Below are 24,468 nucleotides of genomic sequence, written 5' to 3' on the forward strand. Positions count from 1 at the left end.
ATATATATATATATATATATATATATATATATATATATATTGCATACTCGGTATATGATAACCTCAAACATATATGAACCGTAATTTGTATGCAAGTGCTTCACTCACAGTTTCATATCCAATTTTTCCTGAAGTATTTCGCGATTAGTAGCCGTGAATTAGATTATCAGCACAATGTTATAGGAAAAGACTCATAGATGATCGAAACAACCCGACCCGTTTTTTTTTTTTTTAATAACCTAATATCTAGTGATCCCATAGTCACTAGCAATCTATCCCCTATCATCAACGACAGCGGATAACAAATAATAAATCCAATAACCATTAAAGAAATAACATCATATCATTCCAACAACAATCCAGAATATAAAACAAATCATAAACCAGCATTCCTAACATTCGTTCTAGACCACTAAGTTCCTCTCTAGCATGCTAACAAAGACACAAAGCAAACAACCGAGCCGCTAGAGCATCCTCCTCTTCATCGTCTTGATTACACGATAACATTTTGCCTTTACTTACGCCACAACACAAAAGAAAGGTGTAAGTATTACCAGAAATACTTAGTGAGGCAATCCTTCCATCAATTGGGCTATACACACAAGCAATAAGATCTCTCATGCCACAAACAACAACAATAGAACAAACCAGGAACATGCACAAAGCAACACTACATAAACCGGTCATTGTAGAAGGGTGTCGACCGTCATTGGTCATCTGGTGTCGACCGACACCTGCTCGACACTCCCGAAACCCTAACGGTGTCGACCGACACCTCACATTCGACGCTTGCTAAGTCCATGAGTCATCCTCGCGTTGGTGTCAACCGACACCGATGCTTAGCAGCGATTTCCTTCGAACAGAACCTCCGTATCTTGCCTCCAAGTTTCTTCTTTCAGTCCAACACAATCCCAGGAACGAATCCAAGCCTTAGGAGCTACGAAAAACTCACAAACAACCAAACAACACACAAAAATCACAGAAACAAAGATCTTAGCTTAGATAAGCCATGTCCATGCACTCACCTTTGTCAATCAATGAGAAAATCAACCAACCCAGGACAAGAAAGCTCCACAACAAGCTCTTTTCACGTCCTTAGCCTTAGATCTCACTCCCTAAGAACATATCTCTCAAACACAAGCAAGGAACTTCACAAGAACTCACTGGAAAGCTTCTCTCCCTTTCTTCCTCTCTCTGCAACGAAATGGCTGAAGAAGAAAGAAGAAGTCGACTTTTCCCTTTAGTAGTCAAGTTTAGGGCTTCCCCAAACCAACCACGCAAACCGGAAAATTAAAATCAAACCGATTTGACCAACCGCAAATGGTGTAGATCGACACCCCTACTAGAAATCCAATTTCTGGTTCACGAATGTTACAATGATACCGAGCATGCAGTCTGAAGCAACAATCACATTAGGAGTATATACACCTTTTGGAAGTGCTATGAAATTTGGGGGAAGTTTCTGTTTAGCAGAAGCTCCACAAACCTATATATGACCGAGAGAATGATAATATGTCATCTTGTTTAAAAATATCAGTCAACAATACCATAACAACATAACGTAATCTCGATATTACCAGGCATAACCAACCACATGGTAAATATTCCTCCTTCAGTGTCCAACCAGTTGGCTGCAAATCACAGAAGCAATAATATATTGTAAAAAATAAATCGAATAATATATTGTAAAAAATAAATCGAATTTTGATATTGATATTAAAAGTTAGAAGAGAATTTGCTTACCTGCCCACCAAAGTTAAAGATGAGTAGTTTCACATTGTCTGAAATTCCAAGCTCTCTCCTAACCTGAAATGTGAATGGACTCTGGTTAAATTTGATAAAAGGTTATCAAGAGCACCGATGAAAACCAACTTCATGTTTAGATTTATGATATGGCCTCACAATAAGGGGAATATCGATAACATCATGGAAAGCAGGCACTGTGGAAAAACACAAGATTGAGTTTCTTTTGGTTTGCTATACAGAAACACTACTGGATATATATATATATATATATAACTTACTAGGACAGTATCCAGGGAGGCGTATCAGAAGTTCGCAGTGCGAATAATCCTCAGCTATCTACAGAAATTAATATCGATGAATAGAGAAAAATTGCCAAAAAATGGATCGGTGATGATGTCCAGCTGCCATCACATATTCTGCATATATGAAGTCGCAACTACAATGATCACATGTTATATTTATGAGAAAACTAACTTTCTTGATATGTATGCACTGTACCATAAAACTTAGCAATACACCAGTAAATCAGCTAAGAGAATTTCATTGACCTGAAGTTGGTGATGCAAATAGAGCGGATTCCGGCATCTGCTCCGGCACGACAAGCGATTGGGACAACATCTGACACCTGATGAAACCAATATCTTCTTATTTAATTTATAACCCACACACTCGAAGAAATATGCAAACATTATATATTGAATGAATTTCTGAAGTACCGTAAGGTTGGCGTTGATATACTTTAGCCACTCAACCTGTGTGGCTAAAATAGAGTCACGAGGTTCAACTGCAATCTCACAATAATGCAAATTTTGAAGAAAAAGAATGATTCAGCTAGGCACCCACTGGTGTCGAGGAGAAAGAAGAAACATCTCACAGAGATGATGACTGAGACAGAGACCTTCTCCAAGGAAGCACGATGATATACGGTTAAAGCATCAGCTTGTACAGATCCTCTATCCAACCGTACCTAAATATCACCTCCATACATTTTTCTGTTTTCTTAAATGAAAGATCCATCTTTGGATATATCAAAATGAAACTCATAACAAATATTTCTATGAAAATTACTAAATTACCTTCCGGATAAAGAGATTGGGTGAGTGAATCTCCATGGTGAAAACAAACTCCAGAGCAGCAGAGACAACATGAACACGATGATAGAGAGCGTATTCTATAATTTTGTTAATTAGTTTTCTAAAAAAGTTTTAAAATGCTTCAAACAATCTCTGTATTTTGTGATAGTGAAGAAAATGTATAAACCATAAACGAATAACATAATAATTAAATTAGTCCTAGATTCTCTACAGACAACAATGGTTGAGACGAGGTTGAGTTCTCTAGAACTGACTTCAGATGTTTTTGTGGATAGGTTGATCGTTAGAGATTACTTCACCAGGAAATCTCCTCGCAATGAGGATTGAGGCAGCTCATAAAGCCCATCTTCTCTTGTTAGTTATTATCATTAACATAGGTCATATCTTTATCTTTTCCACTTTGCTACTTAATATACAAGTATTTTCAGAAAATCTCATCCAAATACGGATCTTTTCTCCATCATTGCATGTTTTACCATCATTCTCATGTGTTTTGTCTCATTGCCATACGAGATTTTCAAGGCCAACAACATAAACGTTTTCTTTTGTGGTGTTGTTGAAATCTATGAGTGTTGTCTTGTATTTCATTCCTTTCGGCTTTTTTAGAGTTACATGAAGAAGTTTATAAATGGCTAAGACGCTTGATGCAAACCAAATGGTTTGATACAAAAACAAAAAAAAAAAAAAAACAAAAAAAAAATCTCAAATGCATGATATAATTGAACCGAAAGAAGAAGCAAGTTTCATGATTTTCATCGTCAATTAAGAAAAGGGAAGGGAGAGTTGTTTCTTTGGCTGAGTGGACACCGTCACAGCGAGCGGATTGTAACGATTGTTAGAAGTTCTCATTTGATTTTTGATTTGATACATTAAACTTACCATAAGTTTAGTAGTGAAAGACCAGCTTGAACAAATATATAGTAAAAACTCTATCAATTAAAAAACAAAAAAAAAACTATATATGTATTAGGATTCCTGAAGAATAATATTTTTTGGACAAATAATATTTATGAACAGATGATAACAAAATGAATTAGACGACAGTAAAATTTGTAAGAATTTAATTGCATTCACTTGTGAAAATACTATCTAAATGACAACCATACATTTTCAAAGATAAGAAAAAGTGTTTGAATATCCTTTTGTAGATACCCATTTTCTTGTTTATTTTTATTTTTGCCCTTTTTTACGCTAATACAATATGAGATGTTAAATTAACTTAAATTTTTTTTTTTTAGGTTTGAGTTATGTATTTTACATTTAGGGTTTAGTTTTAAAGGGGTAGAATTTAGTATTTGGAGTTTAGAATTTAAAATTTAGTCTGTATATAAAAATTGTATTATTGAAAATGGATAACAAGATTGGGTATTTCTGTAAAAAGTACATATAGAAAAAGGAATGCAAATAACCCAAACGTTTAACTAGTATTTAAATTCAATATGATAGTAATGAAAATAAAATCTAGTTAACTCAAATTTTTTTTTTTTTTTAAAAGAGTGTAGCAAAGATAAATAATATTTACATTTATGGTTTCTAGCAAACTCATTATTATGTGATATCTACAATTTTATAAAAGAATTGTATATATTTAATTTGAAGAGAACTTTCCAGATTCTAATGACGTCAACATGCTACATTTTGTAATTTTTCTAGTTAAACACAATTTAAGAATGCATTAACTCTTTCTTACCTATATATATATATATATGATTTATATATATATTAATATATGATTTAAGAATGCATTAACTCTTTCTTACAAATATTTTAAAGATAATATATATATATATATATATTTGGTAAGTAATCCTAAATAAGCATTAAATTAGATGATTCATGAAAATTAATATATATATATATATATATATATATATATATATAATCTCATCAAGTTAATTTATTCAACATAAATTGTTAAAAAAAAATATGATTATAAAAATATGTACGTATTTGCGGATATTACCTTAGTGTTGATAATAATGAAATAAATTATATTCAAAGAATGACTTGACACACACAAAGAGTCCGACAATTTTGGTGAGAGAATAAAGGTCAAAACCTTTTAAGAAAATATGGTCGTAAGAAATTCTCCAGGAAAGTCTCTGAGCTCTCAATTTGTTTTAATTAAAAAAGAAAAAGAAAAACTTTAATTTAGTAAAATCATAGAAAGCTATTTTTGGTAAATGGAAGCCTAAACTTTACCGGCTAACCCCCTCAAAGACAAGAAAATATGTCTCTCTTTCCTTGCGGATACTAAAAAACAATGTCCAAACTTTTGAACCATAAACCAAATCCAAGAAAAACAACATTCCTAGGCAAAGAGACAACAACATACATCATCATTTTTAAGATTATCTTGGTTATTAGATCGTTAGGTGAGACCAAAACAACAACAAGAACAGCAGCTCCTCTACTTCTCCTTAACCCATGACTGCTGTTCTATTTCTCTGCTTCATCCTCCTCTGTATCTTATTCACCTCTTCTTTGCAACACGTTAGTGAATCAGAGCCGCTCGTGCGGTTCAAGAGCTCAGTAAATATAACTAAAGGAGACTTGAATTCATGGAGAACAGGAACCGATCCTTGCAATGGAAAATGGTTTGGGATCTATTGCCAAAAGGGTCAAACAGTTTCAGGCATTCATGTCACCCGGCTCGGTCTCTCCGGGACCATCAATGTAGAAGATTTAAAGGATCTCCCAAATCTAAGGACGATCAGGCTTGACAACAATCTCCTCTCAGGTCCACTCCCTCCTTTCTTCATGTTACATGGCTTGAAATCGCTTTTGCTCTCAAACAATAGCTTTTCCGGTGAGATTTCTGACGATTTCTTCAAGGAAACCCCACAGCTCAAGCGGGTTTTTCTCGATAACAACCGGCTATCTGGAAAAATCCCCTCTTCTTTGATGCAGCTCTTAGGTATTGAGGAGCTTCACATGCAAGGCAACCAGTTCTCGGGTGAGATACCTCCTCCTGCAGCGGGCAACACAATTCTAAAATCTCTCGACCTCTCCAACAATAACCTGGAGGGAGAGATCCCAAAAAGCATTGCCGAGAGGAAGAATCTAGAGATGAAATTTGAAGGGAATCAGAAGCTTTGCGGGCCACCTCTGAGTACAAAATGTGAGGATAAACCTTCATCAACAGGAGAGAAGAATGAGGTTACGACGAAAGCTATCTTTATGGTCATTTTGTTTCTTTTGATATTCTTGATTGTGGTGGCGATCATAACAAGATGGAAGAAAAAGAGGCAGCCCGAGTTTAGAATGCTCGGCAAGGACCATCTAAGCGATCAAGAAAGCGTGGAAGTCCGTGTACCTGACTCAGTAAAGAAACCTATCGAGTCAAGCAAGAAGAGGAGTAACACAGACGGTTCCTCAAAAAAAGGTTCATCACACGGGAAAGGTGGAGGTGGGGGTCCGGGAGGAGGAGGCATGGGAGACATTATTATGGTTAATAGCGAGAAAGGTTCCTTTGGTTTACCTGATCTCATGAAGGCTGCAGCTGAGGTGCTAGGAAACGGTAGCCTTGGATCGGCCTATAAAGCAGTGATGGCTAATGGATTATCTGTGGTTGTGAAGAGGATTAGGGATATGAATAAACTTGCGCGTGATGCATTTGATATTGAGATGCAACACTTCGGGAAACTTCGTCACCCTAACGTTCTAACCCCTCTAGCTTATCACTATCGTCGTGAAGAGAAGCTTGTCGTCTCTGAATATATGCCTAAGAGTAGTCTACTCTATGTTTTGCACGGTATTACAACATTTTTGCTTTTCTCGATTGATTGATTTTTAGATACATACTTTTACGTTTACCATGAAACCTGTTTTAAATCCTTTTTTCTTTTTGAAATTTTCAGGGGATCGCGGGGTTTATCACTCAGAGCTAACTTGGGCAATAAGGTTGAAAATCATACAAGGAGTGGCGCGTGGAATGGACTTTTTGCATGAGGAGTTTGCGTCCTACGATCTCCCACATGGAAATCTAAAATCCAGCAACGTTCTACTAAGTGAAACCTATGAGCCATTGATTAGCGACTACGCTTTCCTCCCACTTCTTCAGCCTAATAACGCCTCACAAGCTTTGTTCGCATTTAAATCCCCTGAGTTCGTACAAAACCAGCAAATTTCCCCAAAATCAGACGTATATTGTCTTGGAATTATCCTTCTTGAGGTCATGACAGGGAAATTTCCTTCTCAGTACCTAAATAATGGTAAAGGGGGGACCGATATAGTTGAGTGGGTACAATCTTCTATCGCGCAACATAAAGAAGAAGAGCTTATAGATCCAGAGATAGCAATTAATACTGATTCGATGCAGCAAATGGTGGAATTGTTGCAGATCGGGGCTGCGTGTATCGCAAGTAACCCGGACGAGAGACAAAACATGAAGGAGATTGTTAGAAGGATAGAACGAGTGACACTTTGAGGAGATTCAGAAATGTAAACGCAACCTTTGGAATCTGTAGATAAACAAACAATGAGGAAAATGGTATGTTGCGTAAATAGGAATGAAACATTATTTTCCTCTAGCTCAATTGAAACAAAATGGATTTTTTTTTGGCAACAGTGTGTTTATTAGGAAGAGGCAAAGAGCAAACCCAATTTTTTGTTGTTTCATAGCTTTTTTTTTTCTTTTTATTTGTTTTTTGACTTTCTCCACTTTTCTTTGTCAAAATCACGTTATGTAATCATCTTAGAAGCTTTATTTCTTCAAGAATCTTTTGATGTATATAAGTCCATGTTTGTGTTATATAAGATGGATTTTTATACAAAAGAACCATGAACATGTATTAGATAATTTTTTGTTCTATTTCAAAAAATAGTTCAATGTGGAAATACTTGATCTAAATAGAGTTTTGCATAATAACTATTGATAGCCTCACTTAGGGTATCAATTCCCTATGCAGTTGTAGTACAAAGGGTTATCAATCCAAATAGTTGTTATACTAGCAAATAAGATATGATCAGAACAATGCAAGTCAAGCCAAATAATAATAGGGGTTTTATCAAACAGCCTAAAGTGAACAAAAATAAAGGAAATAAAACAGGAACCATTCAACCTAAGTACACGATGCAAGCAATCGAGTATTAGATCGAGTAGGTGGTCGGATAACATAGAAATCAAGAACACAAAGATCAACAACTCGAGGGTAGGTGATTGAGTACCAGTTTGGGTAAGGGGTCGAGTTTGAGATAAAAAAGTTTAAACAATCAAATACGAAAGCTCCTAGGGATAGGGTAATCGACTCATAAGTGCTCCTGATCAATTTGGGATGTCTAACATGCATCAAGCAAAATATTCCCTAGACAATGAATCTCTAAACCTTGTAAATCCACTCTCTTGGTAGAAATAATCAACCTTTTAATCACTTCCTTACCCAACTCTCGTTGGAGAAACATGACTAAGCAGGCATTAAAATCCGATTCATTATTTTCCATAAACTCCTTACACATTTAATCTCTTAGGCTAAGTGAGTAGATCTCTAGCATTATTTGGTTCAAGCATTTCAACAAACATCTCTCGATGGCAAAACACCTTAGATCTAATCTCAAGCTCTCGGTCTGAAACTAGCATTAAGCATACTAATCTAGAAAGGAAATTTCAAAAAAATAAAAGGAAGGCATCCTAATCAATCAAGAACACATACTCGCCTATCTGATCCCTAGAAACTTTGATTCACTACTTAGATCTCATAGTAAGCAATATAAAAACACAAATTAATGAGAATTGCATTGAATTAAAAGGAAGACCGAAGTAATCCAATTAGAGAAATCGCAAATGAAAGAGTAGGAAAAAGAAGTAAAAATCGAATCCTAACAAAGCTTGAAAAAGTGTAAATCTCTCTCTCTCTCTCTCTCTCTCTCTCTCTCTCTCTCTCTCTCTCTCTTTACAACTTTTTTTTTCTTTTTTTGCTATACTCATATTTTTTTTTTCTTCTCTTTTTTTTTTCTAGGAGACTATAGCAAGACTGTTCCCTCTTTTTATACTTAGATACTTAGAGCTAAATAAACTGAACCTTAGGGACTCTCTTCTTTTTATTTCTCTTTTGATCCTCAACCCAACCCCAAATAAACATGATAACCACCAATCTTTCAAAACCGATTCTATTAGCTAGTTCAAATGGTTCTAAACTTAGTTAAAAGAAGAGCTAGTTCTTGTCGTTCTTAATACTCTCAAGGTTTCATAACCTATAGCACTATCAAAGCTGAAAATGCCTCACTCAACAAATCACAACAAGGCTTGAAAAAAAAGGTTTAGGTTCAACGGTGGGGAAAAACATTTTGGATTAAACGAAAAGATTGGCAAAAGCTAACCCGAGTTTAGAGTTACCTTGAGCAGGTATTCAAGTTCCATAAGCAAGATAATTGAAGTTTAGGTTTAGTCCAATAATATATAGATGCTACAATGTTCAAGCAAGTTTCATACAAGTAGAAGAGGCTTTCAAAATACACAAGGTTTCAAACAAAGATTCTTCATTTTTTGTCACAGATTGATCAAGCAACAATGAACTGTGGTTAAGAACTATAACTTCAATCCTAAGTTGAACTTAACAAGGTAGTTTTAATCATTGCCCCCTACAATTTATATGCAACAATCCTATATGAAGCAATCTAGACTCAATCCTACTATGTAAATGCATCTACATGAACACTCTTTTTTTTTATATAAGTTTTTAAAATTTGTCAATTTTTTGGGTTTTTTATGCAAATAGATGCAGATTCAAATGAATAAAGCAAGTATGCAAAAATTTAAAATAAGAAAATAAGAAAATAAAAAAACGTTAAATACATTCTGAGACCCTCCCCCAAAGTTAAATTACACAGTCCTTTGTGTAAATAAAAGTCTGAAAAAAGAAATCTGAGAATCACATAAAGAAAATAAAACATAATGCAATGGTATAAACAATGGTGCGGATGAAGGTGGTACCTCATGGGTTGGTGAAGAGAAGGTTGTAGCAGCCTCCATGCTCGCCAAAGTGTACCCAAGGTCGTGACAATGACCAAAGAGATCTACAAGATGATCACCGACACTAACCGAAGGGTAGATGTGAACACTTACCAGGAGACCCCTCCTCCCCAACAGTGTACCGCGCAACAACGACGGTTTTGGGAGGGTGATTTAAATTGCCGCTTCGAGTTTTCTGAAACTAAGGTCACTGTTAACCAGCCTGTCGTTGGTGCCATCCCATCATACTTATCTTCAAGAGTTTGCCCTTTAGGAGTTTAGCAAAGAAAAAAAAAAAGAGAGAGCTAGATGTTTAAAGTTTAGACCTTAAGGATTATAAAAAAAGAGAGTTAAAATCATGGATGTGGGTAGTTTATTTCTAGGGGTTTGATAACAAAAAAAAAGAGGAAAAAGGTTAATGAGAAAAGGGGTAGATTATCAAGAGTTAAGCTTCGTATGCCCTAATTGTTCTCAATCTTAGATAGTTTCACAACTGTCTAGCATTCCTTCTTTTGAGAGTAAGCCACCCAAAGAAATTGTTTTAAAACCACTCTACCAAAAGCCTCACCCTTGAATCCTTCACTTAGCTCAAAAGGTTATGAGTCCTATTTTAGAACCGCACCCTCCTACTTCCTTGCTAGAGGACTAGCAAGATTTAAGTTTGGGGGTCTGATAACTCTCTAATTTACAAGTTTTTAACATCCTTTTTTGTCCATATTTTGCATTGTTTCACCCTAACCTTAGCATTTTAGGTCATTTACTGTAGGAATCCACATTTAGGCCATTTAGGGTTTTGCATTCTTGCATTTGCATATTTTGGATGAAAACAGGTGCTTAAGAGCCGAAAATGGGGAGAAACAAGGTCAAATTCGAGCATCTACCCGAAGGAGCTATGGAACAGGAAGAACAGCTCGTACACCAACCCGATCGAAGAGGATCCAAGAACAGAAAGAACAATCCGAAGAGCCTACCCGAAGAGCAACCCTAGCACATCCTCGTGCACCCCATCGAGCAGACTCTCGGGCAGGACTGGGAAGCTAGGGTTAATGGGTTTCCATATATAAACCCCCCTCTTCTTCCACTCGCCCTAGCACGCTGCAAACCCTCATAACAGAGAGCGAGAGCTTCCGGGAGAGAAACTGAGCGACTCAAAACTCTTTCTACACTTTTGTTAGGATTTAATTTCATTTCTTTTTGCATTTTCGATTATATACTCTTCTACTCTACTCTATTTTCAATACAATGCAATTTTCGTTTATCTATGCTTTTATGTTTTCTGAAATGAGATCTGAGTAGTGTAGTAAAGTTTCTAGGGATGGGATAGACAATTTTGTGTTCTTGATCGATTAGGATGTCTTAGGTTGGTTGATTATGATTTATAAATTCCCTTCTAGATTGGTGTTCTTAATGCTGTCAACAGACTAAAAGGTTGAGATTAGATCTAGGGCGTTTTACCACCGAGAGGTGTAGATGAAATGCTTGAATCAATCAATGCTAGAGATTTACTCACTTAGCCTAAGAGATTAGATGAGTAAAGGGTTTATTGCCTATAATGAATCAGTTTGTATTGCCTGCTTGGTCATGTTTCTCCAACGAGAGTTGGGTAGGGAAGTGATTAAGGTTGATTGTTTCTATCACGAGAGTGTTTTATCAAGATTTTAGAGATTCATTGTCTAGGGGATATTTGCTTGAGGCATGTAGGACATCTGTATTGGTCAGGAACACTTAGGAGTCGATTATCCCATCCTTAGGAGTTTTCGTATTTAGATTGTTTACATTTTTATTCATTACTCGATCCCTTACCCGAACAGGTACACGATCTCCTGCTTCGAGTAGACCTTCGAGCTGTTCTTGCTTTCCTTCTTTACTCGATCACCCCACCCGATCCTGTACTCGAATGCTTGCATTGAGTGCTTAGGTCGTGTGATTCTTGTTCATTTGTTTTCTTTTGTTTATTTTAGGATTGTTAGATCAAACCCAACTATTGCTTAGCTTGACTTGCATAGTTCTGATCATATCTTATCTGCTAGCATAACAACCATTTGGATTGATAACCCTTTGTACTACAACTGCATAGGGAATTGATACCCTGGGTGAAAATCCTGTTATCAGAGTGTGATGCAAGCAATCAGGATTTGAATACTTATCTAAGTCAAGCCAAATATGATGAATGTTTTTAACTATCAACCTAATGATAATGATAAAATGCAGAATGTAAAACTACTAAGATAAGAGACTGAATGCAAAGTAAACAGTGAAAACAAAGCAGTGATGATGCTAAACAAGAACATGAATTAAACTAATGCAAGACAGGAAATGAAACAGAATCAACATAAATGATATGAATGAAACAGGAATGCAACACGAATGAAACTAGAAAGATGCAGAACATAAGCAAGAACTCTGGATGATGCTCGATCAAGCACTCGACCGGATGCTCGATCGAGTGGTAAGTCGAGTGGGATTGCGGATGTAAAACAAAGACAGAACAACAAACAAAACAGAGCAAAACGAAAGTAAATCAAACAGCAAGCGAATAACAATACTCAAAAAGGAAAATCAATAAACAAAGAAAGGTCCTAAGGATGGATTCATGGGCTGGGCTTAAACTATGGTTATCTAGATTGATCAACAAACCTAAACCAACAATGAGTTATCTCTAGAAAATGATCCTCTCATACTTGTTAATCCATTCTCATGGCAATAACAATCAAACATAGATACTCTTAGACCTAGCTCTCACTAGCTATTACATATAAAAGCATGCATTAAAATCCAGATCATTATTGTCAAAAACAAAACAAAACATCTAATCTCTTAGCATGCTTCATAATAATCTCTAGACTTAGCCTTATCTAGCAACTTAGACCTTGATGTGATGCTAAGAAGCTTAAGATCTATCCTTACCTTATAAGAACAGCATAGAGCATATCTAATCTAGAAGAGATGTATAATAATAAAGCTTGATCAATCTAAACACCCATAACCTTTACCCAACCTAATCCATCCTTAAGATCCTAAGCCACTACTCACAATCACTAAACATGATGAACAAAATCATAAACCCAGAAATCAAACTCAATTTCTTAATACTTAGAAAGTTATGGGACCAACAAGTATCAAAAGATTTCTTGAGATGGTACAAAAGTGGCTAATGATCTAAACAAAAGAAAGAAAAAAGTAGATAATCCCCAAAAAGGTAAATACTAGGTTTTGGTGGCTACAAGATATTATTTCTGACTCTCTCTGACTTGTGGGCGGCCATGAGGTACAAGGGACTTATATAGAAAAGTGGGGAAGCCCTAAATCTGCTAGCAGACAAAATACTAAGGCGGCTCGGTCAACTCGACCATGTGCTCGGTCGAGTGCCTGGTCGAGTGACTTCTCTTCTGCTTCTTCCATTCGTTCGAGTCCTTCTCCGCACACGGTCGAGTGGGCTTCCGGACCTTGATTCTCCAGCTCTAGCTCCCTTGTTATCTTCACTTGATAGCTCCAATCCTGTTCAGCATTCCTTACATGCTCCTTAGGATCCAAAATCACATGTTTATGCAAGAAACTATGCAAATGCAATGCAAATCTACTCTAATGCATAAACAGTCCTAAAGCTACTCAATAATGGCCAAACTAGATAGTAAATCATGCAAAAGATGTGAATATACTAAGGTAAAACAAGGTGAAATATATGAATATCAACACCCCCAAACTTAGTCTTTGCTTGCCCTCAAGCAAATAAACAAGACATAAGTAGGAGAGTGAGGTTTGAAAGTGGGATCTCAGCTCCTAAAGCTTGCTAATAAACTAGCTAGAATCAATGCCCAAGTTACTAGTACTATGATGCAAGTTGAATGAGCTGTACTTAAAGATTTTAGACAACTTAAAGATTTTAGACAAGCCTATCTCAACCTTTACTGATTTAAGCCTTGGATATGCACATGCATTCAAATCAACCATTTCCTTTAACATTCATTAAACAAGAACATGAATCAACTTATGCAATGCTTTAAACTCGTTTGGCTTGGTAATAAAGGTTTTGGAGACAATGATGATCTCTCTTTAGAGTGGGGCTTATCAATATCAAGGTTCTCTCATAAAAAATGGATTGAGCTTTAGGAGAAGGATAAAGGTAAGAACACTTAGACACATACAAGAACAAAACCTTGTCTACCCAAAGGTACCCGAAGTGTTTATCCTATCATTCTAATCCCAAATTGTCCTAGTTCTACCCTTTATCTTCATCTCTTCTCAAATATCCTTTTCTCTTTTGTTTTCAAGCCTTAGGAGAGGTTTCTTATTTGAATCATCTAGTGGAATTAGGTTTCTTTCTTATTTGCTATGATTCCTTTTTCTTCTCATTTCTTAAGACATAAAAGCTTTTTGCTAGACTCTTCTTTTCTTTCTTTCTTTTTCTTTGAACAGAACCATCTTTAACAATTTCATACTTCCCATTCTTTCACTAGAGCTAAAATTTACTTAAACACATTCCTCTCCTAAAGACATCTAACCTTTTCTTTCTCTCTTTTCTCTTTTCTTTTCTTTTCAAACCAACCAAGTCCCAAACCCAAAAATTAAACCACCTAGTCCTATCTAGTTTGCAAATTGCAAACTAGAACTACACAAGACTTTACTCTTGTCAGCTCAAACCTAACACTTTCTACCAAGCTCAATCCCAAAAAGGCCTTACTCACACAAGAATAAACATGGCTTGAAAGAAGGTTTGGTTAAGGGTACTGGAAACTGATCTTAATGATTAAATCAGCTACTTGGATCAACAAGAGTGGTAAAAAAGGAGAAAGATGATCCAAATATCCATGAGTTTAAAGCAATGCACAATTTGATAATTAAAAGTCAATATTAGGTTCTTATAAGTAGGAAATGACATCAAATCTCAACATGCTTTAATTTAGACCAAATGCAATGCAGGAATTCAAGGCTTGGTATAACCTTATGCTTCTAACTACTCAACTAGCATCAAAATACTATTAACTTGGGCATTGCTCATAGTTTAGTGAATTTAAACAAGCTAACAAGGTTAAACTCATCATATATCCCTAATGCAAATGTTAAACAGTCTTATATGAAAAATGCTAAACAAAATCCTAATATGCAATGCAAACTACATGAACACTCTTTTTTATAAAGATTTTTGCAAAAAATTTCAAATTTTTTGGTTTTTCTATGCCTTAGATGAAATGCAAATACGAACATGATAATGCTAAAATATTAAATAAGAAAACAAAACACAACATCAAATACTATCTCAAACCCTCCCCCAAACTTAAATTACACAGTCCATTGTGTAAAAGAAATTTGTAAGAGGATTCAAGACTCAAAATAGAATAAAACTAGAGATGCAATGGTATTTACAATGAAATGGTGATGTTGGTACCTTAGGGGTTGTGTAAGAAGCTGTCCACATCCTCATTCATGCTTTCATAAGTGTAGTTGGAGCTTGGATCTTGCCTTGGAGGTGGGGAAGGAGGCAACTCGACGATAGCCATCGACTGGTACTCGGTCGAGTGCCCGGTCGAGTGGCCTGGCCGAGTTGGTTGCCGAGTTGGTGGTGGTGGGAAAAGTTGTTGTCCTTGCTGCTGGTAGAATTGCTGCAAGAGCGCTGGATCCATGAAGTATTGGGGAGGGATGGGAGGGTAAGCTTGGCCATAGGGATAGCTTGGATAATCTGCTGGAGCTGGGAAACCATAGGGAGGTCTGGGCATGTACTCGGCCGAGTGCATTGGAGGTTCTCGGTCGAGTGGGTGCTCGAGTGAACCGGTCGAGTGCCTCGGAAACTGTTGTTCTAGGCGACTTGAACCTCTCCTCCTCTGAATTGCCTCATGCATTGAAGCTTTAGCTAGTTCCACTGAGTTTTCAGCTTTAGACATTGCTCTAGTTGAGATACTCCTCCTCAAAGGGCTAGATGGTGCTGGTGAAGAATTCCCACTCTTCAATTCAACAATATCCTTCTTTAAGCCTTTGATAGACTTAGTCATCCTTCCCATCTTCTTTTTCAGCTTGTCAAAGTTCTTCCCATGCCACTTATTCCACTTTTGTAGAAGTGTCAACCTCTTTCTAGACTCCCTCACTCCTCTACTATCTCTTGGACTTGGCTCATAATCTTCAAAATAAAATTTCTCTTCCCCATCAGCTATCTCCACATCTCCATCTTGATGTTCTCCTATTTGGGCTGTCCCATCAAACAAAAGTTCAGCAGCTGGCCAAAAATCAATGTTTAGCCCTTCACTTATGGTGGTGAGAGCTTGATTAGGTAGAACCAGCTGAGTTTTCCCTAGTGTTGGATGCTCAAAGTTGAAGAGGTGCTTCCCATGGTGCATCTCCTTGGCTAGAATGAGAGTGGAGGTGAGGTAGTTGGTGTCAATCCATCTTGGCTTGACCTGCTCTCCCTTAAGTGGTACCTTGGCAGCTAATAGCATTGGAGTGATCATACCTCCAATGGTTAGAACTCCAATTGATCCTTTCTTGTGCAGCTTGCTCACCCAGCTTCTAAAGTAGATCAATTGGTCAATGAAGACCATAGCAAGATCAGTCTCCACACTACTTCCAAGGATAATGGTCCCATCTCTTGCTTGAAGGATTATGCCATTGAGTGCTACATCAATCATCTTAAACTCTCCCTCATTCACATTCACATTTCCAGTCTCCTTTCTAGCAAAGAAAATGTTTTCTAAGGCTTTGTGGAAGTACCTTAGGACTGGGCTCCTTATCTTTGAGCTTTTGGACTTGGAGGATGAGTAGATGTTGCTATCTCCAATGGTTTTCCAAATAGAAAAGAGTTCTTCCCTTGGTATAACCATACACCTTTCACTACCAACTTCAAATCTAAAGATATTGGCTATCTTCTTGAATGGAAGCTCATATCTCCTTCCCTTGATGGTGAAATCACAACAAACAGCTCCCAATTCTTTATCCATCCTTGGGTAGAAGTGCATCTTGATGGTGGCTAAGAACTCACAGCTTTCTTCTCTATACCCTTCCAAGCAGAATCCCATGAACTTGCTTAGATTGCACTTCTCAAATAGATACTCTACATCTTCAGCAATCCCCAACTTCTCCATGGTCTCCTTGTGTAGAAATCTTGTTCCTTAGAAGCTCATCCTCATGAAAGCTTCATAGAGCTGTTTTGGAGTAAACCCACAAGATTCTTCTTCTTCTTCCCCTTCTTCTTGCTCTTCTTCACTTTCACTCTCTTCTTCTTGTTCTTCAAATTATGGCCTCTTCCCTCTTGTTTTGTTCCTCCTCATGTGTTCTTGAAGAGTGAACTCCATCTCTTCTTCACTCTCAGTTCGCTCAGGATCCTCCTCAATGGGTTGATGCTTCTTACTCGGCACGCCACTCGACCGCCTACTTGAACCAGCACTCGGTCGTTTGCCTGCTCGAGTAGGTGGTCGAGTACTTCCACCAGATTGTCTTCTTGATGCAAGTTGTGCATCACTTCGTTCCAAGGAGCGATCAACAGCTACTGTCCGTACGGTACGGCTCCTGTCTGTATGGTATGTGATATTCACCCTTGGTACGGTCCTTGGACAATTTTCTCAACTAGAACTCCACAGTTCAGTTCTCTTATCTTACTAGTCTCTTTTACTCGATCCTAACTCTTGTCCCATCGTACTTGGTACGTACCATGAATTTCCCGCGACGGTCCCTTGGTACATTGGCTGGTCCATCGGTACACAGCCATGATAATCTCACCGTCCGTTGTTCGTTCTTTCTTGTTTCATTATCGCGGTGGTTCCTCCTTTTAATGGTTTCTACAACTTCTCGTTTAAGTTCTTCCTTAGACCATCAGTCATCCTCTTCATTGGCGCGATAGTACTCCTCTGATCCTTGATCATTGGCCATTTCCCAACTTAGAGATTTTTCTCCGTATCTTTCCTTGTCGTTCTCCATTATTTTTCCTTCTCCTCCTTTCCGAGTTCTTCCCGGTCCTTTTTAGCACAAAATTTCTTTGGGTCCATATCCCTTGATACGGGTCACTACATTCTACCCCATTAATAGAATTCAACCTCAAATTCTATCGTCTTGGTCGCCCTTCAGTGATGACCACGCCTTTGTCATCTGTGTCTCCATCTTTAAGTCTTTGTGATCATCGGCGTTATATTTGTTTCGTGGTACTTCTCCTTTTGGAAACTTAGTTTGCCTTTTCTTCCTTTGATCCTTACCAATTTCCTTTTTTTTTGTTATCCATTCGTCTTTTATACGTCTCCGTTTGACTTTTCCTCAATGACTCAAGTTTTTGTATGTTTCGTCTACTTATTATTTCCACAGCGCCATCGATTTGCGTTGATCAAACTAATTGCGCCTCATCGATTCTTAACCACCCCCTTGATCCTTTCTTGGTTTTTCAGTTTTATACACCATTTTGATCTTTAGGCCACTCTCTTAGTTTGGTTTTGCTCCGCGTCTTGCTCATGAATTTTGCCTTAGCAATCTTTTTTTTTATCATCATTCTCTCTCGAATTCCCGTAACTAACTCGAGTGTCCTTCTCGATCAGTCTCGTTCTGTCTTCGATTTGTCAGATTGCGCTCTTGCGGTGTTTAGGTGAATCCTCAATCAATCATGCCAATTCAAACACAAACTCAAACGTATGGTTAGTTATGCAACCTATATGCAATCTAAACCATCACACATGCATTCACACAAATATGGGATTAGCAAGCAACCACACACAAGGAATCACACAAAAGATTAGCAATCAAACACACAACACACAATTTGACTAAAGACTTAGCACAACCTCCCTTTAATATCTTATACCAAAAAGAATTAAAGGTTCTACTTGCTTGCTATCCGGGTTCAAAATCTAGTCGCAAAGACCTAGATAAAATATTACAAACCAAATAAGTTCCAACCTTCTCCCAAAGATCTGCAAATAACCCTACATAAAAGGCTAACAGCTGCTAGGGTTCTCTTAGGAACTTACACATCCTACAGTTACACTCACACTGCTCAGGCAGCTGGTCGGTACTTGGTTCAGCGGGTGGAATCACAAAGGTCGAGGACACAGGCTCCGCACCTTCACTTTCGCTTGGTCCACTCTCTTCCAGTCTCGCAGTTTGGGTTGGACAGTTGTGTCCTTGATGCCCATACGCTCGATACTCCCAACACACGATAACATCCTGCGGTCCTAGAGTACAAAGCAATTCCCTCTAGCAGTTACGAATTTGATGTTCGTTTTCTCCGCACGCCACACAATATGTCGTGTTCCTCAAGTGAACTCGAGAAGGATAGGTCACTCGCTTCCTGGCCTATGCTCGAGTTCTCGAAATTCCCCTCAATGGTCGCCCTCGCGTCTCATTGGTTCCATGATTTTGTTTAAGTTCTTTAAACGCTTCTCACTCCCTTGTTCGTGTTCTAGTCGGACAATCTCCTTCCTCAACCTTCCCTCCTCGACTAGCTTCTCAACTAACTTCATCATGTAGTCCTTTAGTTCTTGGTATACTCCCTCTACTTGTTCACCTCCCAATTCTTGGTCTGGTACTACTTCTTGGTCATACCTTGATTCGTTAGTGGCCATGTTTAGACAGCCTTCACTTGGGTCACTTCTGGTGGGTATCTCTTGATCCACTTTGGGTTCACCCCCGACTTCTCTGGTACCACCATCCATGTTCTCATTTTCCTCCTCCTGTTATGGGTCCTCTCTTGGTTCAGTCTCAGCCATCGGCATAGGGTCATTTTCTGTTTCAGCTTCGGCCATATGCACAGGATCACTTTCCGGTTCTGTCTCGGCCATACGTACGTTCTCGTTCTCGTTCTCTGGTTCAGTGTCTGCCTCCCTCAACCAACTTAGTAATGCCTCATTGTTTAATTGAAGTTCGAGTAACATCATATCCCATTTGCCCATTCTCCTTGCTTCGTTTCTTTGATTCTCATTCTCTCGCGCATCCTCACCCTGGTCTGGTCCATCACGAACTCGGCTTACCCTTGATACTTGGTTAACCACTGATTCCTCCTGGTCTGGTACTGGTACCGGTGCTGGTACTGGCTCAGGTTGGCGTTCTTCTCTAGACGCCTCCCTTGGTCTCCTTTTAATTTCCACAATGAGAGTCGGCATCCCCTCCTCATCGCTCGATAGAATATCTTGGATCTCCAAGTACTCCTCCTGATCACTATCACTCGAACTAGGTTCCCCATCACCCTCAGCTTCCTCCGCTCTAACATTGGTTCCACCTCCAACATTGATCTCGGCTCCATCGTTGGTTTTGACTCCATCGTTGGTCTTGACTCCAACATGTTCCTCATCATCCGAATCCTCCATGTTCAGGACTTGATTCCTGGTCTCCTCTCTTTCCCCTTCTAGCACCTCGTTCGGTATGATCACGGTCATGCCACGTCCATCTATAGTGATTTGGATCTGGCTCGGTACTTCGAACTCCGTGGATTCTGACTGATCGTCCCAACCATTCCCATTCTCCTTTTTCTCATCCTCCTCCAAACATTCGGACGGATCAGACTCAATAGATTAGTCCACCTCCTCCTCGTAATTGTCTAACAACCCATCAAAACTCCAATTATTTGGGTCTATCGTCGCATGAGTACTATTTGACTCAGTCCAAAGGTACCCGTTGTTATGACTTGGCTCTTCCTGTCTCGGACCTTGTCCTTCTGAACCATTCCCGCCATTCACGCTATCTGAAGATATTTGCACCACAACATGAGGTTTTTTTTTTTGGGAAATTTTCCTTTTATTAAGTCGAAAATGTTTTGTTGGGTGTATTTTGTGAAAATTTCTTTATAATAAACTAAACGGTTTATAAATAGGTTTGGGTTGGGTTTGAATTCAATTTAACAAAAAATATTTTTCCGGTTGAGTGTTTGTTGTTTTCCGGTCCGGAGTGCGAGGAAAAAAAAAAAAAATTGTTTGTTTCCTGTATCTATAGTAAATCAGAGAAGATATGTTTGTTACACAGTTCTCTCACTCAATCGCTTTCTCTAAGACGTTAGTTTCAAGTTGAACAAACACACAAAGTCTGTGTATTCGTTCGTTCCCTTAAGATTCACTCAAATCTCGCAACACACAAACAAATCCTGACTCGTAACATCTCACCCAATCTCTTAATTTAAACATCCTCCCAAATGTTCTTCTGAATCTCAAAAGCCATGATGGTAGATCCCTTACCGAGACGTTTCCTCTCTTCCCACAAGTCTCTCGTCACTGTTTTCTGGATCGCAACTTTCGCTTCCTTATTCATCTGGCAATTCGGCGGCGTTTCGACCAATCTCTACAACGTCGGGACTGGTTTCTCCTTTTTCCGGTGGTCTTCAACCGCCGCCACCGCCGCCGGGGGATTTCCCAAGCTCAGACCTGTAGCTTTCAATTTGACGGACTTCGGTGCGGTTGGTGATGGTGTCACAATCAACACTGAGGCCTTTGAGAGAGCTGTTTATAAGATCTCGAAGCTTTCCAAGAAAGGAGGTGGACAGCTTAATGTTCCTCCTGGTAGGTGGCTCACTGCGCCGTTTAATCTCACTAGTTACATGACGCTTTTCCTTCATCATGACGCTGAGATTCTTGCTCTCCAGGTTTGTTTTGCTCTGCTTTCTCATTTTTATATGTGATCTGTGATGAGTTTTTAGGGATTATATATGAAGAGATCTTTTCTAAATCATTGGTTCAGTTGTTGCAGGCAAAGATGTGGTTCTTTTTTATTAACCTGCCTGAATGGGGTTTATGGAAAGATTAGTTTTTTTGTTTTTTGTTTTGTGACTTCAACAATGAGACAAATTCTACCTTTGTTTGGATCTTTCTCGTTTTTGGAATGGTTTATTACTGTTGATTTTGGTTGGGCCCTCAAGTTGCAAGGTTAGNTTAGCAATCTTTTTTTTTATCATCATTCTCTCTCGAATTCCCGTAACTAACTCGAGTGTCCTTCTCGATCAGTCTCGTTCTGTCTTCGATTTGTCAGATTGCGCTCTTGCGGTGTTTAGGTGAATCCTCAATCAATCATGCCAATTCAAACACAAACTCAAACGTATGGTTAGTTATGCAACCTATATGCAATCTAAACCATCACACATGCATTCACACAAATATGGGATTAGCAAGCAACCACACACAAGGAATCACACAAAAGATTAGCAATCAAACACACAACACACAATTTGACTAAAGACTTAGCACAACCTCCCTTTAATATCTTATACCAAAAAGAATTAAAGGTTCTACTTGCTTGCTATCCGGGTTCAAAATCTAGTCGCAAAGACCTAGATAAAATATTACAAACCAAATAAGTTCCAACCTTCTCCCAAAGATCTGCAAATAACCCTACATAAAAGGCTAACAGCTGCTAGGGTTCTCTTAGGAACTTACACATCCTACAGTTACACTCACACTGCTCAGGCAGCTGGTCGGTACTTGGTTCAGCGGGTGGGATCACAGAGGTCGAGGGCACAGGCTCTGGAGCTTCACTTTTGCTTGGTCCACTCTCTTCCGGTCTCGCAGGTCGGGTTGGAAAGTTGTGTCCTTGATGCCAAAACGCTCGATACTCCCAACACACGATATCATTCCCCGGTCCTGGAGTACAAAGCAATGCCCTTTAGCAGTTACGAACTTGATGTTCGTTTTCTCCGCACACCACACAATATGCCGTGTTCCTCAAGTGAACTCGAGAAGGATAGGTCACTCGCTTCCTGGCTGTGCTCGAGTTCTCGGAACTCCGCTTAATGGTCGCACCTCCTCGCGTCTCATTGGTTCCATGATATCGTTTAAGTGCTTTGAACGCTTCTCACTCCCTTGTTCATGTTCTAGTCAGACAATCTACTTCCTCAACCTTCCCTCCTCAGCTAGCTTCTCAACTAACTCCATCATGGAGTCCTTTAGTTCTTGGTATACTCCCTCTACTTGTTCACCTCCCAATTCTTGGTCTGGTACTATTTCTTGGTCATCCCTTGATTCGTTAGTGGCCATGTTTAGACAACCTTCACTTGGGTTCACTTCTGGTGGTTATCTCTTGATCCACTTTGGGTTCACCCCCCACTTCTCTGGTACCACCATCCATGTTCTCATTTTCCTCCTCCTATTATGGGTCCTCTCTTGGTTCAGTCTCGGTCATCGGCATAGGGTCATTTTCTGGTTCAGCTTCGGTCATATGCACATGATCACTTTCCGGTTCTGTCTCAGCCATACGTACGTTCTTGTTCTCCGGTTCAGTCTCTACCACCCTCAACCGGCTTAGCAACGCCTCGTTGTTCAACTGAACTTCGAGTAACATCGGATCCCATCGGCCCATTCTCCTTGCTTCGTTTCTTTGATTCTCATTCTCTCGCGCATCCTCACCCTGATCTGGTCCATCACGAACTATGTTTACCCTTGATACTTGGTTAACCACTGATTCCTCCTGGTCTGGTACTGGTACCGGTGCTGGTACTGGCTCAGATTTACGTTCTTCTCTAGACGCCTCCCTTGGTCTCTTTTTAATTTCCACAATGAGAGTCGGCATCCCCTCCTCATCGCTCGATAGAATATATTGGATCTCCAAGTACTCCTCTTGATCACTATCACTCGAACTAGGGTCCCCATCACCCTCAGCTTCCTCCGCTCTAACATTGGTTTCCCCTCCAACTTTGATCTCGGCTCCATCGTTGGTCTCGACTCCAACATGTTCCTCATCATCTTAATCCTCCATAATATCGATAACATGTTCAGGACTTGATTCCTGGTCTCCTCTCTTTCCCCTTCTGGCACCTCGTCTGGTATGATCATGGTCATGCCACATCTATAGTGATTTGGATCTGGCTCGGTACTTTGAACTCCGTGGATTGTGACTGATCGTCCCAACCATTCCCATTCTCCTCTTTCTCATCCTCCTCCAAACATTCAGACGGATCGGACTCAATAGATTGGTCCACCTTCTCCTCGTACTTGTCTAACAACCCATCAAGACTCCAATTATCTGGGTCTATCTTCGCATGAGTACTATTTGACTTAGTCGAAAGGTATCTGTTGTTATGACTTTGCTCTTCCTATCTCGGATCTTGTCCCTCTGAACCATTCCCGTCATTCATGCTACCTGAAGATATGTGCACCACAACATGAGGATTTTTTTTAGGAATTTTTCCTTTTATTAAGTCATGAAAGAAAATGTTTTGTTAGGTGTGTTTTGTGAAAATTTAAATATAATAAACTAAATGGTTTATAAATAATAGGTTTGGTTTCGGTTTGACTTAAATTTAACAAAAAAAAAAATTTCCCGGTTGAGTGTTTGTTGTTTTCCGGTCCGGAGTGCGAGAAAAAAAAAAAAAAAAAGAAAAAAAGCATTGTTTGTTTCCTTTATCTATAGTAAATCAGAGAAGATATGTTTGTTACACAGTTCTCTCACTCAATCGCTTTCTCTAAGACGTTAGTTTCAAGTTGAACAAACACACAAAGTCTGTGTATTCGTTCGTTCCCTTAAGATTCACTCAAATCTCGCAACACACAAACAAATCCTGACTCGTAACATCTCACCCAATCTCTTAATTTAAACATCCTCCCAAATGTTCTTCTGAATCTCAAAAGCCATGATGGTAGATCCCTTACCGAGACGTTTCCTCTCTTCCCACAAGTCTCTCGTCACTGTTTTCTGGATCGCAACTTTCGCTTCCTTATTCATCTGGCAATTCGGCGGCGTTTCGACCAATCTCTACAACGTCGGGACTGGTTTCTCCTTTTTCCGGTGGTCTTCAAC

General features: G+C 38.8%; 1 protein-coding gene and 1 pseudogene across 1 annotated transcript; one reads left to right on the forward strand and one right to left on the reverse strand.

Annotated features, from left to right (window-relative positions):
• The window catches only part of LOC104698787, a 7,452-nt pseudogene extending 3,456 nt beyond the window's left edge, over nt 1–3,996 (reverse strand).
• LOC104790624 (pollen receptor-like kinase 3) lies at nt 5,105–7,516 on the forward strand. Its single transcript, XM_010516405.1, has 2 exons — nt 5,105–6,594; nt 6,701–7,516. The coding sequence occupies exons 1-2, from the start codon at nt 5,268–5,270 to the stop codon at nt 7,267–7,269; spliced, it is 1,896 nt and encodes a 631-aa protein (XP_010514707.1). The 5' UTR covers nt 5,105–5,267; the 3' UTR covers nt 7,270–7,516.

Source organism: Camelina sativa, chromosome 6 (assembly GCF_000633955.1).
Source record: "Camelina sativa cultivar DH55 chromosome 6, Cs, whole genome shotgun sequence".
NCBI lineage: Eukaryota > Viridiplantae > Streptophyta > Magnoliopsida > Brassicales > Brassicaceae > Camelina > Camelina sativa.

Coding starts and splice junctions, on each gene's coding strand:
- LOC104790624 (XM_010516405.1), top strand. CDS start 5,268: ATGACTGCTGTTCTATTTCTCTGCTTCATCCTCCTCTGTATCTTATTC. Junction 6,595..6,700: donor TCTACTCTATGTTTTGCACG/GTATTACAACAT, acceptor TGAAATTTTCAG/GGGATCGCGGGGTTTATCAC.